This window comes from Phodopus roborovskii, unplaced genomic scaffold (assembly GCF_943737965.1).
Source record: "Phodopus roborovskii unplaced genomic scaffold, PHOROB, whole genome shotgun sequence".
Classification (NCBI taxonomy): domain Eukaryota; kingdom Metazoa; phylum Chordata; class Mammalia; order Rodentia; family Cricetidae; genus Phodopus; species Phodopus roborovskii.
In genome coordinates this window covers 7,222,611-7,249,482 of record NW_026125397.1, presented here as the reverse complement: position 1 = coordinate 7,249,482, position 26,872 = coordinate 7,222,611, and the positions used below count along the sequence as shown (strand labels likewise).

At 42.1% G+C, this 26,872-nt stretch overlaps 1 protein-coding gene across 2 annotated transcripts in view; it reads left to right on the top strand.

The window, feature by feature from the left end:
• Positions 1–26,872, top strand: part of Akap7 (A-kinase anchoring protein 7) — a 122,228-nt gene that overhangs the window by 63,740 nt on the left and 31,616 nt on the right. For both annotated transcript variants that reach the window (XM_051175408.1, XM_051175409.1), the window contains exon 7: positions 9,802–9,949. In XM_051175408.1, the coding sequence (XP_051031365.1) occupies positions 9,802–9,949 (148 nt within the window). The remainder of the gene's footprint in view (positions 1–9,801; positions 9,950–26,872) is intronic.

The window sequence follows — 26,872 nt, the reverse complement described above, 5'->3', positions numbered from 1 at the left end:
TTCCTTTGCTGCTCTTAATATTCTTTCTTTATTCTGTATGTTAGATACTTTGATTATTATGTGTTGAGGGGTCTTTTTTCTTTGGTCTAGCCTATTTGGTGTTCGGTATGCTTCTTGTACTTTCATGGGCATGTCCTTCTTCAGATTGGAAAAGTTTTCTTCAATGATTTTGTTGAATATATTTTCTGCACTTTTGAGCTGGGTTCTTTGCCTTCTTCTATGCTTATTATTCTTAGGCTTTGCCTTTTCATGATGTCCCATATTTCCTGGATGTTTTGTGTTAAGGATTTGTTGGATTTACGATTTCCTCTAGTTTATCTTCAGTGCCTGAGATTCTTTCTTCCATCTCTTGTATTCTGTTGGTTATGCTTGTGTCTTTGGTTCCTGATCATTTGCCTAGTTTTTCAATTTTCAGCATTCCCTCAGATTGTGTTTTCTTTATTGTCTCTATTTCAGTTTTCAAGTCTTCAAGTCTTGAAGTGTTTGTTTCCTTCAACTATTTGATTGTATTTATTTATTTATTTATTTATTTTTTATTTTTGTCTTTTCTTACTTTAAGAGATTTGTTCATTTCTTGCATTTTTTAATGTGGTCTTTTCCTCTATTTCTTCCAATTTTTTTGTCTATTTTTTTCTTCCATTTTTAAAAGGTATTTTCTTACATTGTCTTTGAAGGCCACTATCGTTTTTATGAAGATGTTTTTTAACTTGTTCTCTTTTGCTTCATCTGCTTTGGAGTGTTCAGGTCTCGTTGGTGTAGAGTTTCTAGAATTCTGGTGGAGTCATGCTTGTCTTTCTATTGTTAGGTGTTTTCTTGTATTGCCCTCTTCCCATGGCTTCTTCCAGTGGGTGCAGGTGGGGTTTCTCTCTCTCTCTCTCTCTTTCTCTCTCTCTCTCTCTCTCTCTCTCTGGTACTCCCCTGGTGGGCTTAGCTGGATCTGAAGTTTGATGTCTGTAGCTCTGGGTGGTCCAAGCTCTCTAGGAGCTCTCTCCTTCAGCAGAGGCCCAGCGATGGGGGTCAAAGATTCAGCAGGCAGGGACTCAGGATGGTCCCTCTGGGATAGGTGGATCTCTGTCTGGGGCCCAGAGCTTCAGCAGAGGAGTGGAGGTGGAGGTCAGAGATCAGGCAGGCGAGGACTCAGCGTGGTCCTGCATGGATAGTTGCTTCTAATGTGCTCAGGGCAGCTCCAGGAAGTTCCCTGGACATGGCGGGATTGTTGGATCCTTCTTCTGTCCCAGTCAGTGCTCAACCAGAGAGGTGGTACAGTGGGCAGGGTTGGAGGAGGGTAGGCTCTGGGGGGAGGGGTTGTGTATCAGAGTACCAGGGGTGGTCTGGGTGGGGACAGGACGCTGAGGAGGAGATCTGGGCCAATCCAGGGAGTTCCCAGGGAAGAGTGTATGTGTTTGTGTGTGTTGGGGGGGGGGGTGATTCAACCTGAACTGGTCCCTGATTCAACTCCAGCAGAGGCCTGAGATCTATTTGTTTGTTTTGTTTTTGTTTTTCGAGACAGGGTTTCTCTTAGTTTTGGAACCTGTCCTGGAACTTGCTGTGTAGACCAGGCTGGGCTTGCATTCACAGAGATCTGCCTATCTCTGCCTCCTGAGTGCTGGGATTAAAGGCCTGCACCACCTCTGCCTGGCTCCAGTGTGGTACTTACACTGAGCACAATTGCATATCGGAAATCCTTAGAATATCCACTGTCTCTCTTAATTTCCAGTGAGAGTAACCCTTATGTGAAATATTAGCCTATCACCCAGCATACTTATAACCAAGTTTACAGCGTTCTTGACATGGCATTGTTAAAGACACCTCTCATAGAGTTTTTCTACATTTGAAGCAGTCTCAATCAGATTTTCTTATAGGCTGTGTTTTCCTGGGTTTACCAATTTGAGGCTTTTGCTTTGTGCTTTCCTAACATGTTAACTCCTCCTTCTAGCTTTAAACAATAGGGTACTGTGGGAAGGGTGGAGTTGGCCTGGGACAAGTGGAAGTTGAGTAAATTGGAGGTCCTGAGCCTAGATATAATGCCATCACACCAGTCATTTTAACCTGAAACTGTAGCCTTGAATGGTGGTGCCTCTGAGGCTATTTTGGCAATCCTATAGGACCCTTCTTAGCCCTACCCCAAGTGATGTTTTATTTTGGCAATCCTATAGGACCCTTCTTAGCCCTACCCCAAGTGATGTTTTATTTTGGCAATCCTATAGGACCCTTCTTAGCCCTACCCCAAGTGATGTTTTATTTTGGCAATCCTATAGGACCCTTCTTAGCCCTACCCCAAGTGATGTTTTATTTTGGCAATCCTATAGGACCCTTCTTAGCCCTACCCCAAGTGATGTTTCATTTTGGCAATCCTATAGGACCCTTCTTAGCCCTACCCCAAGTGATGTTTTATTTTGGCAATCCTATAGGACCCTTCTTAGCCCTACCCCAAGTGATGTTTTATTTTGATATGGTCACCAATTTCCTCAGAACGATGGCTTTTCTTTTCTCATTTACGTAGTTTTTGAAATAGGATCTTCTTACATAAGACTAGTCCATTTATCATAAAATAAAAATGTCATATGCTAGAGCGAGATGGTGAGAAGAATTAGAGTTTATTAGAAATAGAGGCTGCCCGATATGTTCTCTGGAGAACAAGATTATGCTAATGTTCTAATATATATAAGATTAAGCATATTCTCATCTCTTTCTAGAGTCTTTATTAAAATTTTTATTTTGATAGAGATAGAGCTTGAAACGCTCCAAAGGCATCATGCCTTTTTCAACTATATGTGTAAGTTATGAGTTATGGAGTTAATTCCATTTTGCTTGCTAATAAAACCCAGTACCTAGAATGCATAGCAGAAGTCAGCTGTGGAGTATTTTTGCAAAAATAATTGGTGCTTGTCATTTACTAAAATTAATTAGCCAAGGAAGTTAGTTTACAGGCAGTTTTATGTTTGTTTTATTTCTGTTGGGTCAGTGAGAAGATTCAGTGGCTAAAGGTGCTTTTAAAACCCGAGTTCAGTTCTTAGCGTCCACATGGGGGAAGGGGAAGGCCAACTCCCTTAGAGCTGTCCTCTGACCCCCCAATATACATAGTGTCACACCCCAGAGAAATACAGAAATGTAAGCAAATTATAAAATGATGTTCTATAAAAATGGAAAGGAGAACCCAGCAGCTGTTCAGTGCTGCCATTGTGATCCTGGGACTGAACACCCCGTGCTAAGCTGTCACTGTCTGCTGTCATCTGTAAAGGGTCCACTGTCCCTCCCCTGCCACCTTCCTAAGCACACGGACACACACGGACACACACACACGGACACACACACACACCACACAGTACACACGCACACAGAGACATATACACACACACACACATATACACACACACACACACACACACACACACACACCACACACACACAGACATATACACACCACACACACCACACACCACACACGCACACACACACACACAGACATATACACACCACACACACCACACACCACACACATACACACGCACACAGAGACACATACACACCACACACACCACACACCACACACATACACATGCACACAGAGACATATACTCACCACACACACCACACACACACACACACAGGCATATACACACCACACACACATATACACACACACAACACACACACATATACACACTACACACACCACACACACCACACACCACACACATACACACGCACACAGAGACATATACACACCACACACACCACTCACAGACACACACAGACATATACACACCACACACACCACACACCACACACCACATACATACACACGCACACAGAGACATATACACACCACACACACCACACACACACACACAGAGACATATACACACCACACATACACATACACACACAACACACACAGACATATACACACCACACATACCACACACACCACACACCACACACATACACACGCACACAGAGACATATACACACCACACATACCACACACACCACACACCACACACATACACACGCACACAGAGACATATACACACCACACACACACCACACACACACACACACACAGAGACATATACACACCACACACACACACACACACAGACATATACACACCACACACACATATACACACACACAACACACACACAGACATATACCCACCACACACACACAACACACACACACCACACACATACACACATACTCACACACACCACACACACACCACACCACACACATACCACACACACACACATACCACACACCATACACACCACACACCACACACGCACACACGCACACACACACACACACACACACACACACTGGAACACACATGAGTGCATATACACAGAAAGAAAAACATTTAGATAAATAAAGCCATTTTCATTTGCTCTGAACTTTAAAAAAAATAGGGAGACCCACTTTTATTTACAAACAAACAAACAAACAAACAAACTGATAGCTCTAAAACCATGCATAACCCTAGCACAACGACAGTAACTTCCGTAACTCACTCTAACCTGTACATAGGTCAGCTGTATGAAAATTTAAACAGAGAAAGTCTGGAGTTAAATCCCATCATAAACCAAAGGAACCTAATACATATAAAAAGAGCATTCTACCCAAAACTAAGGAATGCTGTTTAAATCTTAACCATAGGGCTACTACATTGTGAAACTCACACAATCTCTACTTCCAATTGTCTCATTGAAATGAAAATCAGATGCAATAATCTGGGATCTTTTTTATTTTGTTTTTTTTCTATTTTTTCCAATGAAAATAGGACTTTTATATAATATATTCTGATTATTGTTTCACCTCCCTTAGCTCCTCTGAGATCCTCCCCAGCCCTCCTCTTCCATCTGAACCCACATCCTTTCTGTCTGTCTTTGGAAAATAAACAGGCATGGATAGAAGAATAATAAAATGAGATAAACCAGAACAGACCAAACAAATACAAACAAGAGAAAGAGCTGAAGATAAAGCACAAGAAACACATGTGTGCAGTGCCTCACTTGTTCATACACACAGGACTCCCATGGAAACAAAACCAGAAGCCATAATGTGTATGCAAAGGACCTATAACGTTAAAAAATGCCCTGACAAAACATTATGAGACAGAGAACCCCAAAGATGCCACTGAGTTCCTCTTGTGTTGGCCATCTACTGCTGGGCATGGGGCCTACCCCTAAGAGTGATTTGTATACCCAGTGAGAGTGTTGGAGAAAACTACTCTCTTTTTCGTTGAGTGGTCATCAGTTGGCTATAGCTTCTAGGGGCTTGTGTCCACTTGTTTCAGGGCCGGGCTCTCATTTGGTGCAGACTCCTGGAGGCCCCGTGCATGCTGCCACAGTCTCTGTGAGTTCATATGTGCTTTGGTCCTGTTGCGTTTAGAAGGCCTTGGTTTCTTGGTGTTCTGTATTCCCTCTGGCTCTTACCATCTTTCCACTTCCTGTTCTGCAGGGTTCCCTAAGTCCTGAGGGGAGGGATTTGATGGGGACACCCAGTTAGGACTGAGTGTCCCAAGGTCTCTACCTCTCTGCACATTATCTGGCTGTGGGTCTATATTTGTTCCCATCTTCTAGAGGAGGAAGCTTCACTGATGATGGCCATGGAAAGGCACTGATCTGTGAGTCTGGCAGATGATGATTCATTTTATTGTTTCATTCCTTTAGCAGAACAGTGGTAGTATTTGTTTTTCTCCTAGGTCCTTGGCCTTTCCGATCTCATGTCCTTGGCAATCCAGGCAGTGTTGGGATAGGTTCCATACATGGGGTGGGCCTTAAATCTGATCACATGTTGATTGGTTACTTCCACAAGCTTTGCATTGCTATTGCACTAGCACACCTTGCAGGCAGGTCAGCATAGCATATTGGAGGGTTTGTAGCTGGGTGGGTGTTTACCTTTCTCCTCTGGCAGCCTGCAGAGTACTTTCCAGGAATCTGAACACTAGCGAGTAGGGTTGAAGGCTCTAGGTAGGCAGCAGCTTGACTTCTCCATGTTCCTTAGGTGTTATCTTCAGCAATAGTGCGTCACCGTCAGTTTTTGGAGAGCAACCAATAGCTCTGCCAGTACCTGGATTGTTTGGGGGTTCCCAGTGGGGCTCCTTTGGCCAACAACACAATACGATGTAACCAATTTCTCGTACTGGAAACTTCATTTGGTGATGAGAGATGTCCAGTTGGGGGCGCCATCTCCTCTGTTATTTGACTATTGACTATACCTTCATGCATGTATATTTTAAAGAGCATTAAATTCCCATGTGACTCCCCAAATGGCTCTTAGTTTTATCTGTCCCTTCTACTCTCTTCCTCCACCCCATTTGATCTTCCCATTCCAGCCGCCCCCACCCTCATCCATCCATAACTATTTCTCTATCTTAGGGAGACCCATCCTCTTCCTGACCCCAGTCCTTTACTCTATGTCCATCCTCTGTGGTTATATGGATTGTACCTTGCATATTGAAGACTTACAAGCTAAAATCCACATATAAGCAAATACATACCACATTTGTCTCACAGACCGGGGCCTCTGACCAGATGGTACTTTGTATGATCTGGGTTACTTTACTCATGATGTTTTGTTTTGTTTTTTCTAGTTTCATCCATTTACTTATAAATTCCATGATTTTATTTATTTAATTTTTTTACCCACCGAGTAATACTCCATTGTATAAACGAACTACATTTTCTTTATCCATTTATCCATTGATGAACATCTAGGCTGTTTACAATTCTGGCTATGATTGAGTAAATGTCTCGGTAGTAGGTGAAATGCCCAAGAGTGGTATAGCTGGATCTTGAGATAGGTCTATACACAGCTTCCCGAGGAACCACCACACTCATTTCCGTAGTGTGTATAGGTCTGCACTCTCACCAACAATGGATGCATGTTCCCCTTACTGCGTACTCACCAGCATGAGCTGTCATTTGTTTTATGGATTTGACAGGTGCTAAGATGAAATCTCAAAGTCGTTTTGATTTGTATTCCCTGATGACTAAGGATGTTGAACATTTCCTTAAGTGATTTTTAGCATTTAAGATTCCTCTGTTGAGAATTCTGTTCAGCTGGGCCGTGGTAGCAGGCAGAGGCAGACAGATCTCTGTGAGTTTGATGCCAGTCTGGTCTACAGAATGATTTTCAGGACAGCTGGGGCTACACAGAGAAACCCTGTCTCAGAAAAACCAATAAATAAATAAATACATACACACAAATAAAATTCTTTGTTTAGATCTGTTCCCCACTAATATACGTATATGTATACACATACATATACGTATATGCACGCACACACACACGCACACACACACACACGCGCACACACACACACACACACACACACACACACAGGGCTCTCTACCACATGTGGAGTTGGTAACAATCTTTTCCCACTCTATAGTGTCCTTTGTCATATAGAAGTTTTTCAGTTTCATGAAGTCTGTTTATTAATCACTGTTTTTAGTGCTGGTACTGCAGGTGTTCTGTTGAGAATGTTGTCTCCTGTGCCAGTGTGTTCAGACTATTCCTCACTTTGTCTTCTCACAGATTCAGCGTGTGTGGCCTTACATTGAGATCCTTGGTCCAGTTCAGCTGGACTTTGGGCAGGGTGTTAAGTATGAATCTATTGGCATTCTTCTGTGTGCAGTCATCCAGTTTGACCAGCACCATTTGTTGAAGATGCCGTATTTCTTCCCCAGTGTGTACTTCTGGCTTCTTTATAAAAAAAAAATCAGGCATCCATAGGCGCGCACTTATTTCTGGGTCTTCAGTTGAATCCCACTGATCAGCATAGTCTGTTTTTGTGCCTCTGCCAGGCCGTTTCTATTACTATAGTTGTGATGTACAATTTGAAATCAGGAATGGTGAGACCTCCAGCAGTTCTTTTATTATTCAGGATTTTAGCTATCGTGGGGATTTTGTGTTTCTGTATGAAGTTGAAATGATCCTTTCAAGTTCTGTGATTAATAGTGTTGGGTTTTGATGGGGGTTGCATTGAATCTGTAGATTGCTTTTGTTGGAGTGGCCATTTTTGTTTTATTAATCCTACTGGCCCATGAAGATCTATCTTTTACAGTTTTCAATTTTTTTTTTTTATTAATCAAGCCTTTTACTTTCTAGGTTAGAGTTACACCAATATATTTCACTATTTCTGAGACTATTGTGAGAATTGTTTCCCTGAGTTCTTTCTCAGTCTGTCATTTGTATATAGGAGAGCTACTGAGTTTTGTATACTGCTATTTTGATTTTGTATACTGCTATTTTGCTGAAAGTGTTTATCAGCTGTAGGAATCCCTGGTGGAATTTTTAGGGTCACTTATTTATATTATCATATTGTCTGTAGATAAGATGCTTTGGCTTCTTCCCTCCCTCTGTATGTCCCCCTGGTCTCCTTCACCCGTTTTGCTGCTCTAGCTAATACTTGAAGTACTATATTGAGTAGATATGGAGAGAGCAGACAACCTTGTCTTATTCCAGATTAGTGGAAATGTTTTGAGTTTCTTTCCATTTACATTGATGTTGGTTATAGGCTTGCTGTAAATTGCCTCTATTATTTTGAGGTATGTCCCTTGTATCCCGAATCTCTCTGGGACTTTTATTGTGAGGGGGTATTGGATTTTATCAAGGATATCCCCAAAGTGTCCAGCCTGTGCAGATAGAATAGAATTACCAAACTGAATTGGGAAGGGCTCTCTCTCTCTCTCTCTCTCTCTCTCTCTCTCTCTCTCTCTCTGTGTGTGTGTGTGTGTGTGTGAGTGTAGCAGTTAAGAGCAGAAGGCCAGTGTAAACATAACACAAGCATGTTTTACCATACCATTAAATATTAAGGCAGCAGCCTGTTGGATAAATAACATGATACTTCATACAGTGGAGCACATAGAGACAACCCATTTTGCAAATCTGTATATTGTTATTGACTTGCATACTTGCTGAAATAATAGAACCAATTTTCAAGAAGTACTGAGAATAAAGCCACAGTCACAGAGAAACCCTGTCTTGAAAAACTATAAAAATTCAGGTGAAAAGTTAAAAGTTATTTTCATGTGCATAGCAAAAATGAAACAGAACACAATCACATGGTTTCCTGTCCTTATTTAAAATTTTCTATAAATTTTTATTAGCAAAAAGGAAAATTTTTATTATTAAAAAGTAAAAAAAAAAAGTGAAACTTATAGACTGTGTCTTGGGACTCAGGCTGAGGTGTCAGAACCCTGCATGGTGTTGGAGGAGGAGGGTGTCATTTGCTGCTGGGAAACTACAGTAGTACAGAGAGCACCTCTCTGCAGGTTTCAACATCCAGCTGCCTCTGCTGTATTGACAATAAGGAGAGACCGCTGCAGATACAGAAGAGGCACTGGTCTTAACTGTCCTAGCTCAAGTCCGCTTTGTCGTCAGGTGATTTTTTTATGTAAGGGTTTAACTAATACGAGTTAGTGGTAGAACTTTGTCCTCATTGTAAAGTTGTTCACCCACACACACATCTGTCGTTGCAAATGATTTCTCTGTCCTTGCTACTGAATCATCACATGCTTTCGTAGCTCTGAAACCAAAAGATGTGCGAGGTTCCAAGTGCTGCCACACCAATTTAGCACTCTTCATCGATGGCTTTAAAAACAGCCCATCCCAGGCGTGGAGACTTTAAAAACAGCTCCACAGCAATATCGTGGCATCTCCTTCCAGGTGCCAAGAGGCAGTCTGACTCCGAAATGTCATCTCGGGTCCTGAGAGACTGATAGAAACATGGACTGCTGCCCAGCGAAATGATTGATTGACATGATTTTGTTTTGTCATTTTAAGGGAGTGAAAAAAATAGAGCCCGCATTGTATGAACAGTTCATCAACCACAGATTTGGAGAAGAAATACTGCACCAGATAGATCTCTGCTCCATGCTGAAGAAGAAACAAAGCAATGGTTATTACCACTGCGAGGCTTCGATTGTGATTGGTGAGTGCCGTTGACATTGTTCAGTATCTTTATTTTTGATTTCTTAACACCACTTTCTACAATAAATATTTCAGGTTAGTTTTCTAAAATACCATGTTGTGTTATTTTCTTTGTTTTGTTTTAGTAGTGGTTCAGTGGAAAATGTGTAGAGAATTTTCCTCTCTCAGCTTCTATACTTGTATGTTTTACACATGGTCATAATGACGTCTTGGAATGTCCACCGAAAATTTGTTTCAGTTTAATTTTATTTTATGAACATAAGGAAAGCAGTTTCTTTAGGGAGGAGCACATGGCTGTACTGCTCCCCAGCAGGGCTATCATGGCAGCTGCCTGTAAGGTGACCCGGCTCTGGAAGCTTCACCATAGGAAGGCGAAGTGTAGGTGGCCTGCGATGTTCAAGTCTTCTGTTCTTCTGTCAAGAAAACACACGTGTGCATGGCTCTGTGTGCATGCGTGAATGCTGTCAGGGGTGTGCGGTGAGACCAACTCCATTCAGTTCCCAGGAGGCAAGTGCGCACCAGAAAGGATCATCTTAACCGGACAGGCCACCTCCCACCTTCTGGAAGGGGATGCATTTCACAGGAGCCTGCCCTCTCTGACTGAAATGCATAATTTCCAGTGAGACACCATCACACAGAACTGAACTTGAAGACAACCCGGTTTATATGCTTTTAAAGTAGCATGAAAGAAAGGAGATAAATTTTTGTAAATATTTCAAGTTCTTCAGCCAAAGTAACTACTCTCCACATCAGTTCTGGAAAACGCCTGTATTGGACCGGTTTGTTGAAATCCTCATTACAGACCTTCAGGAAGTCATCGTTTACTTTCCGAAGATCATTTGGAACAGCGGGTTCAGATGTAGTCTTGAGTTTTGTTCCCTAAAACACTTCAATCCTGTCTTAAGGAGGATTTCCGTGCTCTCAGAGCCTGCGTGGGGTTGTCTTTCCTCAGGTTTTGCCGAGGTTCAAATGTTCACACAAAGGGGAATGCAGATCTTTCTGTGTAGTGTGGAGTTTGGCCAGCTCTCCTGGTCTCCTGCGGAACTGTGTTAGACCAGCCTCAAGTGGGGATACAGTGCTTCATTCCCTTCCCCACTGGATTAAGAAAAATGAGGAAATATAGATTTTACTAAAGATCCCGTGGGAATTGCATTATAAAACTAGTAGCGTACATCAGCTCAGTAGGCAGTAGGGGGCGCTGTTTCACCAGCCCTACTTCAACTGGCAGGTTTCTTCATTCCTGTTCTTTGGCTGGCTAGGCACCAAATTTCCGGGCTGTAAGGAATGTTCATCCAGCCTCCCTTACGTAGCTCGCCTTCTTCTAATGCACAGTAACTGCATTTCATTCTGCCCCAACCAACTCTGAATTCTTGTACCATTTAACCTTTTAAAGTTTAGTGATGACAATATGAATTTTAAAATGATACCTGCTTTAATGTAATTTATTATAATTAAGTTTAATATAGTTTTTTTTCTTTTTCTTTGAATATGTGCAAGCATGGAGGCCTGACACCAAGGCTGGGTTTCTTTCTATTTTACTCTCCAGCTTATTCTTTTGAGGTAGGGTCTCTCACTGCAGCTGGAGCTGACTGATTGGCTAGAATGACTGATGTGTGGGCTCCTAGGATCCTGCTGTGTCTACCTTCCTGCACTGGGGTTGCAGTCTCCACCATGCCTGGCTTTTCTGTGTGTGCTGGGGGATTGGAACTTGGGTCCTTAAACTTGCATACTAAGCACAGTCAGCTATCTTACCAGCACACATCTGAGCTGTTCATCCTCATGCGGTTATCATTATTCAGATGAAGAAGATTAACATGGGAATCTGATTACTAAAAGTTGTAAAGCAGAGATTCAGTTTTAGGAATATAGTATTGTTGTAGATGTCTTTGGATGTTCCTCCAGCTTAGTATAATACATACTAGAAATCACATGTTTTATTTCATTGGCAAAGAGTTTTCTCATAATTTGAACCACTTGTTATGGGTTTAATATAAGCTACTTCTCTCTCTCTCTGTGTGTGTGTGCGTGTGTGTGTGCACTCGCACGTGTGGTTTTGGGAGACTATGAAACCTTTTGTTGCTAGAGGAAGTCGGTTGCCATGGGTAGAACTTGAGGATTTCTGTCTCTGATATGGAAGAATGTGAGTAGGCTCCCAGGGCCACAGTCATGAGCTGCTTCTGCTGCCACCCTTGCTGTGGACGGACTGTAGCCCCAGCTGTCGGCTAAGGCGAGCTTTCCCCTCCCAGCTTTGCTGACCTTACCACGGCCATGCCAAAAGCAACGGAAACCCTTGCCAGTGCTGGTGTGATGTTTTTATTAAAAACTTCAGATTTCTGCCTTCTCGTGAGCTCTCAGAATGTGGCTGCTTCGTCCCAGTGTCCTTCACGGTGCTACCACTTCCTGTGTGGAGTACTGGGCTCACTGGCTTTGAATGTAGCTGCTTTCACTACCGTTACTCTCCTACAAATCTGCTTAACTCACCTGCTCCCTGCGTGTCTGAATCTTCATCCTGTCCACCGTACATCCCCACCATGGGCCATGTTTTCTTTGTCTTTTCCACCTTCTTCCCACAGAGTAAATGTTAGAGGAATCTGAGAAGCTGTGTTGTTGTCCCACTGGCATGAATATAGTGCGAGAGGGACCTTAGAAGCGTCTCACGTCACGGAGGGACAAATACCCTGTCGGCAGACCTTACATGGGAAGGAAGCTTTATTGGGGAAGGGAAGGGAGTGGAGGAAGGGAGAGAGCAAGAGGCGAGAGAAGGAAAGGAGAGAGAGCCAGAAAAGAAAGACACACACAGAGACAGAGATCTGTTTGCTTCAGAGAAATGGCAGGGAGGGAGGGAGAGAGAGAGAGAGGATGAGAGAGAGAGAGGGGGGCAGAGCTTGTCTCTTAAAGGAACCTCTGCACTTGTGTACAGAGCCAGGGTACTGCCTGCCTTGCTTGCAGGGGTGGGCACTGTGCCAGGTCCTTAAGGGGCGTGGCCAGGTGTGCTGGATTACAGCACCTACCCAGGCCAGTCTCTGAGGATTGACGGAAATGCCAAAGGTCTGTGTAGGGTAGCCAGGGGACTCTTAAGCATTTGAACCCGTGCAGTGCAGACAAAGCACTTTTATTTTTATTATTAGTGCAGGCAAACATGAGGTGACATTTATAGTTCGCTTAAGCAAATACAAGTACATAAGGGAACATACCTGGTGGTGGTCTTTATCGCCTTCAGGCATGTGAAAAGAGCCAAGAAAGTCTTTTTAGGTCTTTGTATTCTCTTACAGAGCTAATATGTGGGCATGTCAGACCATTTCCCGTATGCCTTTGTTTTTAAGTGTATTCACTCATCTGGAAGGCCACTCTGGGGGAGAACATTCTGCACTCTGTCCCATCCATAGCTCACAGTAGATTTACAGCTTTCTTACACAGGCTCTCCCCTGTGCAGGCAACATTTTAGTTGTCTCATGAATAAAACTTTGCATGATAATATGCCTACTTATCATTGAACTCTTTGCAAACCTAACATCACTGATCAGCTAAAATTTAAGTTGAGAAAAAGTAAGAAACCCACTCTCCCTCATGAAGCCAGGAATGAAATATAGCCCAGAAACTGTAGGGTGAATTGGGTGTGTAAATAGTGCTCAGGCAGCAAGTGTGAATGTTGCATTTACACTTCCTTAGGGAAGGCAACTGACCCCTTTGTAAGAGTGATGAGCAACAGGGTTTGCAAAGACTAATTTACTTTCAGTGTCAGATATACTTTGTAGGAAGCACCATTGAAACGTCAAAGGTCTAGAAGTCTTATTTCTAGACCAGCATATTTATGTATGACTTCTCTAAGCAGAGATAGAAGAGATAGAAACAATGATTTTGGGGTGACTCCACATTTTTTTTTTTTTTTTTTTTTGCTTAATAATAATCATTTAACACTCATTTGGTGAAACAGTACAGCGTGTTTACCCTTCCTTTTGGCAATCTTGATAGGAAGAAAAATAAGACACAGCCCTGAAGAATGATACGGTGTCACTGGTAGCTAAGACAGCTTCTGAGAAATGGAGAGGAAAAAGAGAGCTTGTCCTTAACAGCATGGGCTTTGGTATGGCACCGTGGAAGGAGATTCTCTTGTGGGAGAGTGTGGAAAAGAGGTGTAGGAGAATTTAAATGAATGGGAGGCCACTAAGCAATAAAAGGATGGCTAGTAGAGTTCGGGGACGTGTGGAGGAGCAGGGAGGGATGCATTGGTGGGAGGCATTGATGACTACAGGAGACACCTTGAGTGAACCAACAGTTTCAATACTGATGAAGCTGTAGATGTGGCGGGTTCTGGGCTCCCATGTACGAGTTGCTGGTGAACGGATGGGTAGCACTATCCATGCTGAGGTGGTGGATGGGTACTGAAGAGAACTTAGGAGATGGCTGAGGGAAAAGTTGAGTCTAGGACTCGGAGTCCTACAGATGCTTCTCATCTTGTGATGCGGTTGTAGCTGAATAAACTCATGGTAAGTTGAAAATATTACAAGGAGAATGTGCATTTATACACATAATCTAGTGAACATTATAACTTAGGCTGGCCTACCTTGGCATGCTGGTTAACCTGTAATTAGGTGAAATCATCCAACACAAGCCATGTGTATGTATGTGTTTATGTGTTTATACGAAGCTCATAGGCCAACCTTGGTGCCATTTTTCAGGAGTAGTCCATTTTTCTTTGTCAGGCAGAGCTTTTCACTGGCCTGGAACTCACTGAGGAGGCTTAAGTAGCTGCTGGCAAACCCAGGGAATCAGCCTGTCTGTCTCCCCAGAGATGCAGTTACAACTCACCGTTTTGTTTCTTCCCCGTTTTATTTCATTTTAACTTTTAGCCTTAAAATTTATTTATTTTATTTTTTTCATATAATATATCTTAATCACACATTTCCCCTTCCCCAGGCTCTTCCCAGATCTTCCCCACCTTCCTATCTATCCAATTCCATGCCCTTTCTGTCCCCTTTTCTTTAAAAACAAGCAGACAACCCCCCCAAACACACACATCCCACAACACACACAATCAGAAACCAAGATACGTAATTAAAAAACTAGTAAGATTCCCCCCCCCCAAAAAAAAAACCCCCAAACAACAATATGAGACCCAAGTATGGCTGTTATACCCAGTGAGACTCATTGGAGAGACTAATTTTTTTCTTTCTAACTGCTCACCAGATTTTTATGTGGACTCTGGTGACTGAACTCAGGTCCTCAGGCCTACTCAGTACACCAGGCACTTACTAACTGAATTGTCTGTCCAGCCTCATGCCCCCACCCCTTTGAGACAGTCCATGAAGTCACTAAATACCTTTGATGACTCTGAACTTCTGAACCTCCTACATTCTCCTCCCCGGTGTTGAGATCTACTAATAAAATTTTGAGTATCTCATCTGATGCATTAAATGTATGCATTAATAGGCACTGTCCGCCAGGCACTGTGTGAGTGCTGACTGCTTGCACTTATGATCATGTGATCCACGGACAGCTGCAGCTCCACCTAGTGTCTGGAGACAGTCATACTGCACATTTGCTAGCCCGGGGATGGGACCAATTCAGATGTAAAGTATGTTTCCTGCAGTGTATTGCTTTTGCTCCATTGTTAAGCTGAAGATTGGAGTTGAACCATTGTAAATCAGGACAGTGTACAGTTCGTTGTGTTGTATGATATTTTGATCGTGTTGTGACAAATAAAGCTTGCTTGCAGTCAAGAGGGTGAAGCTAACCACTAGCGAACTGAAACCAGAGATTTTGGAGGACTGTAGAAAGATAGGATGGGAAGTAGTAAGGCGGGGCAGAGAGGAATCTCGGCCCCTTTTGGAGGAAGGAGAGTAATGCTTCACATTGAGTCTGGTTGGTGCTAGTGAGCCAACAGAATACCAGGCCCAGACTGTGGGCTTGGAAACCTAGGAGAATTAATTCTATGTGAGCTGAGTCAGAAATGCTGTCTGTTGAGAATGCCCTCCAGGAGACCTGGTTGTTCACTGTTAGTAACAGTTTACAGTTACTGTGAGTAACCTGGTTCCTGTTAGTGTTCCCAGCGTTCTACCTGAGCTCTCCTTGTGCTTACCAGGTGATGGTTTAGTGAAAGGGAGGGATGTCTGTTGTGAATGTGGAGTTGGACCTTTCTGACTGAGGACTCTTCCCTCTGGCTTGAGTGCCCAACTCTCCAGCACTGTTTGACTTGGGGCCAGGATAGAACTCTGAAGACACACGAGCCACCCCAGCTGGGCTTTTGTCCAGTTACAGTGTGTTGTAGGGTGTGCATTCTTTAGAAAGGGACACGGCCGAGAGTGGAGAAATAGCTCAGTAGTCAAAACACTTGCCGCTCTTCCAGGCCCGAGTTCGGTTCCCAGTACCCATGGGGGACTCAACTCTGGATAACTCCAACTCCCTTTCAGGGGATTTGATGCCCACTTCTTCTGTGCTCTCTCTCCCCTTGACCCTGCCCCCTGCCCCAATGATCTGCAAAAACAGTTAAAAATATGTCTTCAAGTTAAAAAAGAGAGCAACCCTGTAGTGCTGGAGGGTGACTCACCACTGGCTTGTACTTAAGGGAGGAGTAGAGGAAGGGGAATTGGTGCGTTTTATTTATCCCCATTGGATGAAAAACATAAAGGAAAACTAGGAGCTTTCTAGAATCCTTAAGGCTAGATGTTTGTTTGATAGCCAGCACATTTAAAACATTTAGCTTGACAGTATTTATATGCCCACTTGAAAGATTTACTTTCAAGGGTGATAGATACACCCTTAACTGGCTATGTTCATTTTCTTTTTGCACTAAAAATTATACTTCATTGTGTTTTTCTTATGGGTGAGTCACTGTCTTAATAACTTGCCAGGCTAAATACCTTTGTGGGTTTTCAATTCTTTAAAAAATATTTTAGGTTCACCAGCTCTTCATAGTTGGTCTCTTAGATACTTTGAAGGTGTCCTTGAAGGCAAAGTTATTTCTTATGAAAACATAAGACACTGTTTGCCCTTCTCACGGGTCATCAGTTACACTGGTTATGCTAAAGCAATGGTGGGTAAAAGTGTAATGGCCAGGAGAAATCAGGGTAGCTGTTATAAGGAGTATGGTTTTTCTGCCCGCCGCCCGGTCTTGTCCTGCCACCGCGCCAGCCCCAATTAACACACTGAGACTCTGTATTAGATATAATTCTGTTGGCCAGGTACTTGTTTCTTATCAGCTAGCTCTGTCTTAAGTATTAACCCATTTCTGCTGATCTATGCATTTCTCTTACCGGGGAGCTGGCCGGAATTCTGCTTTCTCCAGTCTCTCCATCTTGGCTCTCCTTACAACTTCCTTTTTCCTCCTTGTCTCCTAGTCCCGCCTATCTTGCTTTCCTATTGGCCAACAGTGCTTTATTCATTAACTAGTATGAGAAACATATACAGAATGACATCTCCCATCAAGCTGTAGTTAAAAACACTTTAAAATTTTAGTTTTTGAAAAACTGATTTTTATGTGTGTGTGTGTGTGAGTGTGAGAGAGAGAAGCTTGTGTGCATGTCTTTGTCTCTGTGTGAGTGTGTATCTGTGACACGTCTGAATGTGAGATGCATGTGTGCAGTGCATACATATGAGTGTTCTAGTGTATACGAACACATGCAGTGGCCAGTGCAGGACGGCCAGTGTCCTCTATTACTCTCTGCCATATTACCTTGAATCAGGACTCACTGAACTAGAAGCTCACTGCGTTGGCTAAGCTTGATGCCTTTCAGGATCTGCCTGTCTCTGCCCACAGCACTGGAGTTATATGCATGTTCACTCATGCCCAACTTTTCATATCAGTGCTGGCCATTCAAATTCAAGTTCTCATGTTTGCAGCTGAAATATTTTTATCCACTGAAACATCTGTTCAGCTTCCCCAAATCCAGTTGTTTTTAAAGAGGCATGTTCATATGAGAATACTCTTGCTGAGTAGTTAAAAATTAATTGTACTTCATCTCAATCTTTGCCATTTTAATCCTTCATGTAACAAAAATTGCACATTCACATGAAGCATTTCTAATGAGTATTGAATCAGATTGGCTTGAAGAGATGTTCTTGAGTGATTGTGGTTCCAAGTGCTTTTGTTGAACAATTGACTGTGGTGTTGACAGATGCTTTTGGCATTACTTACTGAGGATGATAAAATTCAGGTTTTGAAGCACAATTTGGGAAACTAGTTCTGGTGAGATGATTCAATGAGTCAGGGTGCTTGCTGCCATGCCTGATGTCCTGATGTCCTGGAACCCACTCAGCTCCTGACTTTGCAGATGCCATGCTATGGCACACTTGTGTTCCAGTGACAGAAAAGGGTAAGAAGAATATTGGAAATCTCAACTGTATTACCATGAGCTTGCCAGCATCCTGAAACTTAAAAGATTCCTCCAATTTTTATTACAGGAAATCATGGGGACAAGATAGAGGTGATAGAGTATGTTAATGAACCCTTTGCCCAGTTGGTTTTTATCTATGATGGTCATGTTTTACGATGTGTAATGCAAAACACTGAGGAGGTCTTACTTATAGATTCCTTGTGAAAGTATCATCACTGTCAGGATACAGACCGTTTTCAGCATCCCAAACATTGCCCCATTCTTGGCCAGTCCACACTAAAAGCCTTTCTGGTGAGATGGGGTTGAGTTTTGATGTCCTAGATGAAGTTGTGTTGAAACCTAGAAGGTGTCCATAACATAGTAGATCAGTGTTTACAAATGACAAGCTCACATTGCCAGCTCACACAGGGAGCACACACCCCCTGGAGGACAAGACAGATACAAGGATCTGAAAGGGAAGGTTGAGAAGGAACCTACCTTGTCAGTCTGGAATACAGCGTGAAAGGGTGTCTGGATTCAGTAAATATTTATAATATAACCCTGTATGGAAGCTCCTTGGAAGGAGGGACTGTCAAAAATTTTCAATCTCACCAAGCCTCCTTGGGGCAAAACATTTCAAAGGCTCCCCCATAGTGCCTCAGTCTAAAAGCCACGAAGACTGCAATCTTCAGACAACTGTCAGAGCTTTAGCCACTGTTTTCAGCATATTATTCCAATAAACTAATTTTAATGGCCACTTGCTACTCTGTATTGAAATATAAACTACTTTGGTTTTCTGTCTTAACTTTTTCCTCCTCCCCATATAATCTTCATTTGAAAGTTCTGAGGTAAAAATGTAACAAATGCAAAAATACAGCATCCTCTTAGGGACCAGTCTCTAGGAAATAATTATTTTTGTGAGATTTATATTCTGTAATCTAAGAATATCTCTTTTGTGATGGAGTTTAAGAGGCTGACAGAGGGGCGGTTAAGAGCATTTCACATCTTAGACTAATTAAGATGGACCCATCTTAAGTGTGCTAGAAGGGAGAACAGTTTGTCATCTAAGAGAACAGTATTCCATTTTTTGTTTGACAACTTTAGTTAACTGGACATTGGCTTTGTTTAAAATTATCATATAGTTTAATGACAGCAATACAAGATACTTAATTATTTCCTTTTAACACAAATTGGTTGGCCACATAATTTACCATCTGCGTGGTATGTTATGCAAATGGAAAAGAGGGATTTATTTACTATTATGCTGTGATAAAAGGAGAAAACCAAGGCCTTTCAAGCTTGGCCACGACAAGAAGAAGTCAAACTTTTGACGTGTTAAACAGTATATTTTAATTGATAGCCATCCTTTTTTATAACCCAGTTATCCTCACATTCTTTTGGATGAAACATGCTTTCTAACGAGAGGAAATTTGAGATTCCATTGTTACATGCCCCTCATCCAGATGAAAAGCATCTGAAATCTGGAACTCTCAGTTCATTTCTTTCTAGTTGTCCAAGTCACACAAAGCTTCAAGATAAGTAACTGAGAAGATTAACCCTGGTGTGGCTCACGGTAGTTTAGCTGGTGTGTCAGGTGTTAATCTGGATGCTGACAGTGAGTGGCAGCTGTGGTTCAAGCTATTCTGAAAACCCACTCATCTGTTGACCTGAGTCAGACTTTATGGTTTACTAAATATCTTGGGAGGCCTGTATTAAAGAGGCAGTGCTCAGTGGGTATTCTATTCTTACAGTGATGCAGTGATAAATTACCCTGTACATTATTTGTAGAGCCTTCTATTTTAAGTGTGTTTTCAATTAGTTAAATGCTGAACTCCCAGAAAAAAAATTAAACTATCTGAATAGAATTCTGGTTGAGGGGAGTAAATTTTTCTGTGCAAGCCCTGGTAGGCTGTCCATTCTCCATCGAATAGTTGTGTGTTCAAGAGTATATGGGCAGCACAAGCTATATTTGGTGGGTTTAAAAACAAAACAAACAAACAAAAAATGAGGGCACAGTTCGGGTGGCTTGGGAAAGGAGTGGGAATGTGATCAAAATACATTATACGAAATTCTCAAAGAACAAATAATAACAATACAGGAAATTCTATAAGTGCCACGAAATAAGCTGTGGAGCTATGAAACAGTATTCCTACTGTTATCTTTAAGTCACATCAACTGTAGTAACTACAGTGAGCCCACACAAGATGGGACTTAGCAACAAGGAAGGTGGAGAGGGCTCACAGGGCTCTACTCTTTGCCTCTGCGCTCTTGGTTCTCTGTAGATCCTGGAGAGGAGGAATCGGCATCGATAGTTGTATACTCTGTTATCCTGTGCTGAGCCAACCAGGCTTCAGTGGATCGCTCCAACACCATGGGTACAAGGATGGTCCTGGTTATACTTGGGTCAGAAAATAAAACAAATAGACATCAGTGCCAGAAAGAGATTTATGAGGAGGTGGGAGGAGAGGGCAGTCTATATGCAAGGCATACATATGTGGAACTGTAAAAAATATTAAAAGAATACAAAGAATATAGAAAATTAGTATATGGCAATCCTATTGCCAGCAGTTAGCACTAGCTAACCCATCGTATCACCATGCTGCCTATGAATAAAATTTTCACTATCCTAACTACTGTTTATTAAAATTTTCTAAGTGTTTGACATGCAGTTCCTGCCATATGGTGTTATATAGGTGATACTGTCAGAGCAGAGTGCTTATTGCAAGCATACTTTTACTTTTCTAATAACAGAGCACCTTATTTATTTATTTATTTTTTAAAGATTTGTTTATTATGTACACAGTGTTTTGTCTGCTGCCAGGCCAGAAGAGGGCACCAGATCTCATTACTGATGGTTTTGAGTCACCATGTAGTTGCTGGGAATTGAACTCAGGACTTTTGGAAGAGCAACCAGTGTTCCTAATCTCTCCAGCCCCCAGAACATTCCTGAGCGCTCTTAGATTGGTTCATGATCAACACTGCATCTCCAAAGCAAAGACACACATATGGGTTTCTGTGTCATGTCTGATGTTGCATGTATGCCTTAGTTACCTTTTTCATTGCTGTAACCAAATGCCGGCAAGCAGCAGCTTGCGGAGGAATTTAGTCTGGATCACAGTCTGAGGGTGTATTTCTTCCTGGCTGGGGAGGAATGGTGGTGGTGTGGCAGCTGTGGTATTGACTGTGACACTGCTTGCTCACATCCTGGCAGTCAAGAAACAGAGAGTCCGTGCTATCTGGCTTTCTAGTTTCTTTTTAAAATAAAATCAAAACTATTAATTTATTGCATGTGCATGCACATACAGAGGCCAAAGTCTGATGTTAGGGTCTTCCCCAGTCACGTGCTAGGGTCTTCCCCCGCCACTCACTCAGTATTTTGAGACGTCTTTTGCTAAACCCTGATCTTCCAGATTGAGCTAGATCAACTGGCTGACAAGGCCCAAGAATCTCTTTGTGTCTGTCTCTTCACTGCTGGGGTTACAGCTGTTCAACACCACACCCAGGTTCTTTGCACAGGTACCACAGGTCAAATTTAGGTCTGTGTTTGTGCACTTTACAAGAGCACCGCCTCCCTAACCCCCCCTTTCCTCCCCTTTTATTCCATCAAGGCCCCTAGCCTATGGGACAGTGCTCTTTCAGGGCGGCTCTTTCTTCCTCAGTTGATCCTCTCAGGCTTCCATCAGAGATACCCAGAAGTACATCTCCTAGGATATTCTAAATCCAGTCAAGTTGACAAAGACAAGTAACCATCGTGATGCACGTGTGTGTACATAGAGTATACGCATGAATGAATGGAGAGTTTAATTGCTCTAACTGTGATAACGTTGACAGACATATATTATTAAAAGATGATCTGATGATAGGATGAACTCACAGGACACGCAGTGTGAAGCTCAGTCAGTCCTTCTCCACCTCAGGGAGGCGTGATAGAACCAAAGAGCATGCAGAAGAGGAGAGCCAGCTCGCAGGCCAGCGGGGTGCAGAGGGAAAAGCACAGTGAGCAAGGGTTCCTAAACTCAGACCTTGTTCTAGTCGCCATCGCCAGCTACACAGCTTTGTGCACATAGCTTAGTGACCCCAAGACATCTATAAAATTGGGACAGTAGTGTGACTGCCAGAGTGTGATGTGAGGCTTTATAGACTCTGTTAGCATCAGGCCTGACCACGCTGTGCTCAGTGACTGGTATTTATGATTGCTGCTTTGTGACAAGTGTGTATGAATTTCCTGAACTCCTGAGAGAACTTAAGGACAGGGTTAGTAAAAGAAAAAAAAAAACTGGTTTCTTTTTAATCTCTATTTGGAGGACAGGCAACAGAGAGGACTTCAGATGCCAAGGAGGGTCAGGGCACTGAACAGAGTATTGAGGGATTTGTAAAATGTCTTTACTAACCATCTTTTCAGATGGGAGAGAGTATCATTGGTGTTTAAGCTGAGGTCTGAATAACCCCGTCAAGTTCCTTCTATGATTAGGATGCAAACTTCAACTATTTTGTGCAAAACTGCACTTTTGTTACAGCTAGACTTCGGTTATTACTTCATGTATGATTAAATGTTAGGGAAATACAATTCTTCAGCTCCATACGAAAATCCAGTTTCCAGTCTCTCTTCTCGTATTGTTATCCTTAAAACAGGAGTGGGGTGAGGCACGGTGGTAGAGAGTAAATGGCTTTAGTTGTCATACGGGTAGAATGTGTTCAGGACTCATTGATTCTGCCTGTATTAGTGGTTCATTCACGGCTCCCTCTAGGCAATTGAAGCATTGGTAACGATTGTGTATATAAAACTTCCCCTTCACTTTAGAGCATCTTCAGCCTGGATTGTTATAATTTATCACTCAGTTTATTAAACCAATAATTTTGAACGTGTTTTGTGCCAGACATTATGTTGTATATAGAATATCAAAGACAGGCCAACAGGAGCTTGCTCTCAAGTTGCCTTCCTAGTGAGAATTCAGGCAGACAATTACAATTTAAAGTGGTAATGACTGTAATGAAGTTAATGGGAATGAAGCAAGGGTAGTTCTTCTTGGGCTTGTCTAAGGATATAAATACTAGCCTACAGATTGAGTGTACTTTATGCTCGCTCTTTCATTTCAAAGAAGGTTTTAACACCCAAATATTCAGCGTGTTCTTGAATAAGTAATGTGTTAGCTTTTGTGATTGCATTGTTAATACCCGAAGGACAGACTACAGAAAGCATGACTGGACAGTGTTTGTTGATGACTGATCTTGCTCTTTGTTCTGGCACTGCTGGGCAGGTTTCATCCCTGGGGAATTCTGGGTCTCCCCTCTCCCTCTCCCTCCTAGCTCCTTGGTTGAAAGCACAGGGCTCACTCACTTCTTGACCGGGCTTTCTTACACGCCCTGGTTGAGCTTCTTGGCTTCAAAGTTAATTTCACTCCAAGAGCCTCTGTGCCTCTTATAGTAGCACATAGGGTGTGTTCAGTGTGTTGAACTGTTGACTGGAGTGCTGGAAATGCTCAGTGTTGCAGACCTGCTGTAATTGTCACCTGTCTTGTGACTCCTCCCCCACAGCTCCCTGCTGTCTGTTCTCCAGCTGGGAAGTTAAGTTTTCCTATGTAATTGATTTCTCAACAAAGGAAAAGCCTTTGGCCCTGTGTGTTGTTTAAAGTTGGGCATCACTTGCAGAAAAGAACAGACTGCTAGTAACCACAGAGGAAGCATTGGAACATTGGCACCAAGCAGAACTTCATTAGCTGAGATTTGGAAACCTGTTGTGGCTTGATTGTTAAAGAATGAGATGGCCCTGGTGGCTCATGCCTACAGTCCAGTCACTTGGTAGACTAAGGCAGAATTGCTGTGAGTTTGAGGATAGCCTGCACAACAGAGTGAGGCTTTGTATCAAAAACACAAATCTAAAACCAAATAAAGGGATTTATTTTATAATCTTAGTTTTCTATTTCTCTCCCTTTCCATAACACACATATGATGAATATATATATATGTATATATGTATGTATATATATATATATATATATTTCCATATGCTTTATAGGAAAAAACCTCTTTCCAATTACATGCTAAAATTATACAGTGAATAGTAATTACTACACATTTCTATAACGTTTAACTTTCAAGAAGAATGAAAGTACTGCAAAGAGAGGTAGAAAGTGTGTTGGAATCTGACACAGTGCCAGTAATGATGAAGAGATTAGCAGTCCAGGACTTGAGAACCAGACCTTAACAGAGAGACTGAAAGAAACTCCTGGAGCATTTATAGCCATCTCCCCCCCACCCTTACAGACAGACCCAGGTAAGGGCAGTGCGTGAATATCAGTACCCAATGATGTAGATTCAGAACTTTTGTTTTGGTGACAAAATGACTACAAAGGTGCAGGAGCAGCATCCTTTAGGTCTGAGCAACAGACATATGTTCATTGCGAGTTCCTTTTTTATATGAACATAGAGAAATCAAGCTTTGGATACAGCTCGGTTGTAGAGTGCTTGGCTAGCATGAATAGAGCCTTGGGTTCATCCCCAGCTCCATATAAACCAGGAGTGTTGGCACATGCCCGAGCTCAAAGCACAGGGAAGTGGAGGCATGAGGACTAAAAGCTCCACATCATGGTAGCTAGTTGGAAGCCAGCTTGGCCTAGTGACCCTTGTCTCCAACAAACAAACATAAAGAAATGAAACACAATATTGGATATAGTAGTCAACCTCCATCAGGTCCAATAAATTGTGTTTTGAGATCTTAGTGTTTGTGATTTAGGTTTCAATAAATTATTAACCATTTGTGTGTGTGTACACATGTTCATATGCATGCATATCTTCCTGTGTGTGCAGGTACATGAGCACATATTGCGTGTGTGTGCGTATGTGTAGACCAGAGAGGCCAAGGTAGGATGATATCCTCATTTTTTGAGGTAAGGTCTCCCACTAAATCTATAGCTTACCTTTTGGCCAGTGTGACTGGTAGTGAGCTCCAAGAACACTCCCTTCTCTGCCTTGCCACACTGGTATTCCAGGACTATGCCACCATGCCCAGATTTTACATGATACCGGGGATCTGAATTCAGGTCCTTATGCTTGTACAGCAAGTGCTTTACCGATGGAGTCATCTCCCTAGCCCTTCAAGCCCCCGGCTTACATTGAAACTGGCATTGTTTTCTTAATACTTTGCTTGCGTGTGCTACCTGCTGTATTATGGAATTGCCCCTTGTTTTAAAGGCATGTTTCTTAAGGCTCTGTTCCAGGCCTTTCTTCTCTTTATGCTTTATGATTTTCTGTCTTCTTTCTCATCACTATTTTGAATAAAAGACATTTTAAATTTTCTGTCCTACAAGTTTTCATAAGCTATTAAACTCACATTTCCTTTAATCAATAAATTAGCCAAAAGGCTGAGAAGCAATGATGATAATGATGATGATGATGATGATGATGATGATGATGATGATAATAATAAATTGTTCAGCCTTAATTAATCAAAGTTTGGCTTTATGAAACAGGGTCTCTCTGTGAAGCCAAAGCTGGCCTGAAACTTCAGCTCTTTTTGAGTGCTGAGACTGCATGTGTTCACTCACAACTCTGGCTTTAGGGTCAGAATCTTACAAATTTTGAGTAGGCCTTTTCCTTGTTCTGAAATCCAACTCTCTATATATGCATATATATGCACACACATATGTAATATAATTAGTTATAGATAGAAAAAGATAGCAAACTATTGATGCAGAGAATTCTTTCATCATAGTTATGCATTTTCTTTTTCTATTAGAGAAACTTACTGGACCCAACACTTCAAATTACGTGTAGACAAGGCAGTTGTCATCCCCTGTATATTGGTTTTGATTTTATTCCTGCCATTTTAACCATTATAAGAAAAATCCAAAATAGTACAGCAGATATAAAGTGTCCTAACTATCATTTTGCTTATAGCCAGTTTCCCGAGAAAGCATGCAGGAAAGGTTAAGCTTAACCTTTAAGTTAAGCTGGCTATCTTGTACTGTGTCTGCCAGATATGGCTCCTCATTGAGGTCAACCTTTTCCAGTTTTATTTTTAAGGTAGCCTTCACCTTGTAGCCTAGGCTGGTCATCAGCCTCATCAGTATGAGGTTAACCTTTTCAAAATCTTCTGGCCATAGTGCATCTCCATATATTGCTAAAGTGAGTATGTCATTCCTTTATAAAACATTGTGTGGTGGTTCATGAATAACATGGGTCATTACCATTTGGAGGTGGCTCATGAATGGAAAAAGTTGCTGTTTCTCCTGCAGGTCAGCTGCTTTTGGAGATGCTCTGGTACTCATTTCCTCATGACTGAATCATCTCACCATGAATGAGAGGCAGCATTTCTAAGCTTCATCTCCAAAGGTATCTGTTGTTAGTTAGGTCCTCTGTTTCTAAATGGGATTATATGATATTATATCATGCTAGCAGTGTTAATAAAGGCATTTGGTGGCAAAATATAAGGAACTTAGTCAAGCTTTTAAGTGTACGGCCATGAAGACTCTACTCTCAGATAATCTGACTTAGTTTTCTGAGCTTAAGTTGGAGATTGTGTTAGTTCTTGCTTCCTAGAGCATTATTAAGGATTAAACAGATGAGTAAAATATTCTACAACATACTTTGCAAGTGTCTGCTATGTAGATAGT